General features: G+C 45.7%; 1 protein-coding gene across 1 annotated transcript; it reads right to left on the bottom strand.

Annotated features, from left to right (window-relative positions):
* Positions 1-322: 322 nt before the first annotated feature.
* Positions 323-1,252, bottom strand: ORNANAV1R3174 (vomeronasal 1 receptor ornAnaV1R3174). Its single transcript, NM_001253566.1, has one exon. It carries the CDS (start codon positions 1,250-1,252, stop codon positions 323-325), a length of 930 nt encoding a protein of 309 aa, NP_001240495.1.
* Between the last annotated feature and the right edge of the window lie 1,395 nt (positions 1,253-2,647).

Below are 2,647 nucleotides of genomic sequence, written 5' to 3'. Positions count from 1 at the left end.
GGTGTTTAAGAAGGGGAGTGACATGCCCAGATCGTTTCTGCAGGAAGATGAGCCGGGCAGGGGAGTGAAGAATAGACTGGAGCGGGGCGAGAGAGGAGGAAGGGAGATCAGAGAGATGGCTGACACAGTAATCTAGCCGGGATATTACGAGAGCCTGTAGCAGTAAGGTAGCCATTTGGGTGGAGAGGAAAGGGCGGATCTTGGCGATATTGTAAAGGTGAAACCGGCAGGTCTTGGTAACGGGTGGTATGGTATATTGTAAGGTGTATGGTCACTTATACAAGGGAGATTTAGTGAAAGGCCAGATGATTTCCCTATGTCCCTAGTTGAGAACTTTGTTGGAAACATGAGATTCCCTTTTCCAGAATGTTCTCATTCTCCTGTCGTTGTGAATCATCAGGAATGGACTAATGACTGAAAAGGTGAATGAAAAAACAATATGACTATTCAGTAATAGAGGAGACTTTTCTTTCATATTTAGTAAAACACTCAGCATGACTGAATGTCGCCCATAGAGGAGGACATAGAGAGTAGCTAGGGCAGTGACCTTCTTAGCTGCTCTGATCTCGGGGTTTACCCTGAGGGAGTGGCTGAGCCCAAGAAGGTTCTGGACACGCTTGTGGTGTCTGTTCAGGATGAAAGCCATGTAGCCACTGGCCACACTCATAAGTCCCACAAAGAACAGGTCCCTGAGGGATAACATAATTGCAATTATTAGGTTGGCTTCTGCTCCAGCACTATGTTTCAAGCAATACTTGAGATCCAGTATGATTTGAACACTACTGCGGTTCTGGGGACCTGTTATATACATCAGTACATCAATATCTACTAGCATATTGAGGATCCAGGAGAGGCCACAGAAAGGGACGATGTATTTGGGTAATTTGGCTTTGACTTCTGCCCACGAAGAGGTGCTGGGACTGATGGTGATGGCCTGGAAGACACTCAAGAAGCAGGTGGTGCAGATGGAAAGACCCCGAGCCACTCTATAAAGGTAATTGAAGATTTTACATCCAAAATCATCCAAGAAATTTTTCCATCCCCAAGCTGACATGGTCTCTGGAATTCCAAAGCTGAGAAGAACTACACTGTTAGCAAAAGCTAGATGGGCCAGGATCAAGTCTGAGGAGCTGAGTTTGTTACTGGCAGAGATCATGCAGATATAGAATAGGAGAAGGAAGACATTTGCTGAGATTCCACAGCTGATCTGTAACAGAAACACAATCCCAAAAGTGATCTCAGTGGCATTCATCTTATTGAATTTTCAACTAGAATCAGAGGAAACCTCCTGCAGAGCAACCTAGGATGGAGGAGGAAGAGGAAGAGAAAAAGAGAGTTTATTGGATCATATTTATATACAGATAGATAGATAACTGTTCCATCAGTTGTCTACTTTACTCTGTACCCTCACGTCTGACTCATATCTCACCATGAGGGGGTAATGAAATAGTTAGAAGTATAGGAGTGCCATCAGTAGGGATTATTTGTGACTGAAGAACCACCTATGGCATCTTTTGTGGTAGACCAGATCAAATGGAATCTGGAATATACATAATAATGTTGGTATTTGTTAAGCGCTTACTATGTGCACAGCACTGTTCTAAGCACTGGGGTAGACACAGGGTGAACAGTTTGTCCCACGTGAGGCTCACAGTTAATCCCCATTTTACAGATGAGGTAACTGAGGCACAGAGAAGTGAAGTGACTTGCCCACAGTCACACAGCTGACAAGTGGCAGATCTGGGATTCGAACCCATGACCTCTGACTCCCAAACCCAGGATCTTTCTACTGAGCCATGCTGCTATACTTGGCCTTTAAGAGCAGCAAAGACCTCAGCAGCTACCAGTGTGGTTACTTAGGAAGCTCTTATTGACACCTATGCCCATCACCCTCACCAGTTGTTCCAGACAGTTGTGCCTCAGGCTCCCTGTGCCCCTGCCTCCCCCATCCCTTGCCCTAAATGATCTGGCCCTACTTTATTAAGAAAATTGACTCTATCAGAGGTGAGGTCCCTCAAATCACTCCTGCCCCTCCTCAGCTCCTTCCCTTTCTGGCCTCCTCTTCAAGTCTCCCTTCCTTCCCAACAGTATCTCTAGAGGAGATTTCTTGCCTTTCTCAAATGCCACCCCTTCCACCTGCACATCTGATCCCATTCAAATAAGTGCTTAACAAATGCCGTAATTATTATTATTATTATTATTCCTTCACACCTTATCAAAATTCTCACCCCTTCCCTTCTTCCCTCCCTAACAGCCATTTTCAATTGTTCTCTCTCCAATGACTTCTTCCTTATTGCTTTCAAACATGCCCTTGTCTCTCCTATCCTAAAAAAACTTCCCTTGACCCCATGGCTCCCTCCAATTATTGCCACATCTCCTTCCTACCATTCCACTTCAAACTCCTTGAGCGAGTTGTCTACACCTGCTGTCTCAAATTCCTCTCCTCCAGTTCTCTTCTGGACCCCCTCCAATCTGGCTTCTGTCCCCTTCACTCCCCACAAACCGCCAAGGTCACCAATGATCTCCTCCTTAACAAATCCAATGGCCTCTATTCCATCCTAATCCTCCTCGACCTCTCAGCTGCCTTCAACACTGCGGACCAACCCCTTCTCCTGAAAACGTTATCCAACCTTGGCTTCACCGACTC

The sequence above is a fragment of the Ornithorhynchus anatinus genome, chromosome 19, assembly GCF_004115215.2.
Source record: "Ornithorhynchus anatinus isolate Pmale09 chromosome 19, mOrnAna1.pri.v4, whole genome shotgun sequence".
Taxonomy (NCBI): Eukaryota; Metazoa; Chordata; class Mammalia; order Monotremata; family Ornithorhynchidae; genus Ornithorhynchus; species Ornithorhynchus anatinus.
The sequence above is the reverse complement of the archived record's forward strand: the minus strand, read 5'-3'. Positions and strand labels throughout refer to the sequence as shown.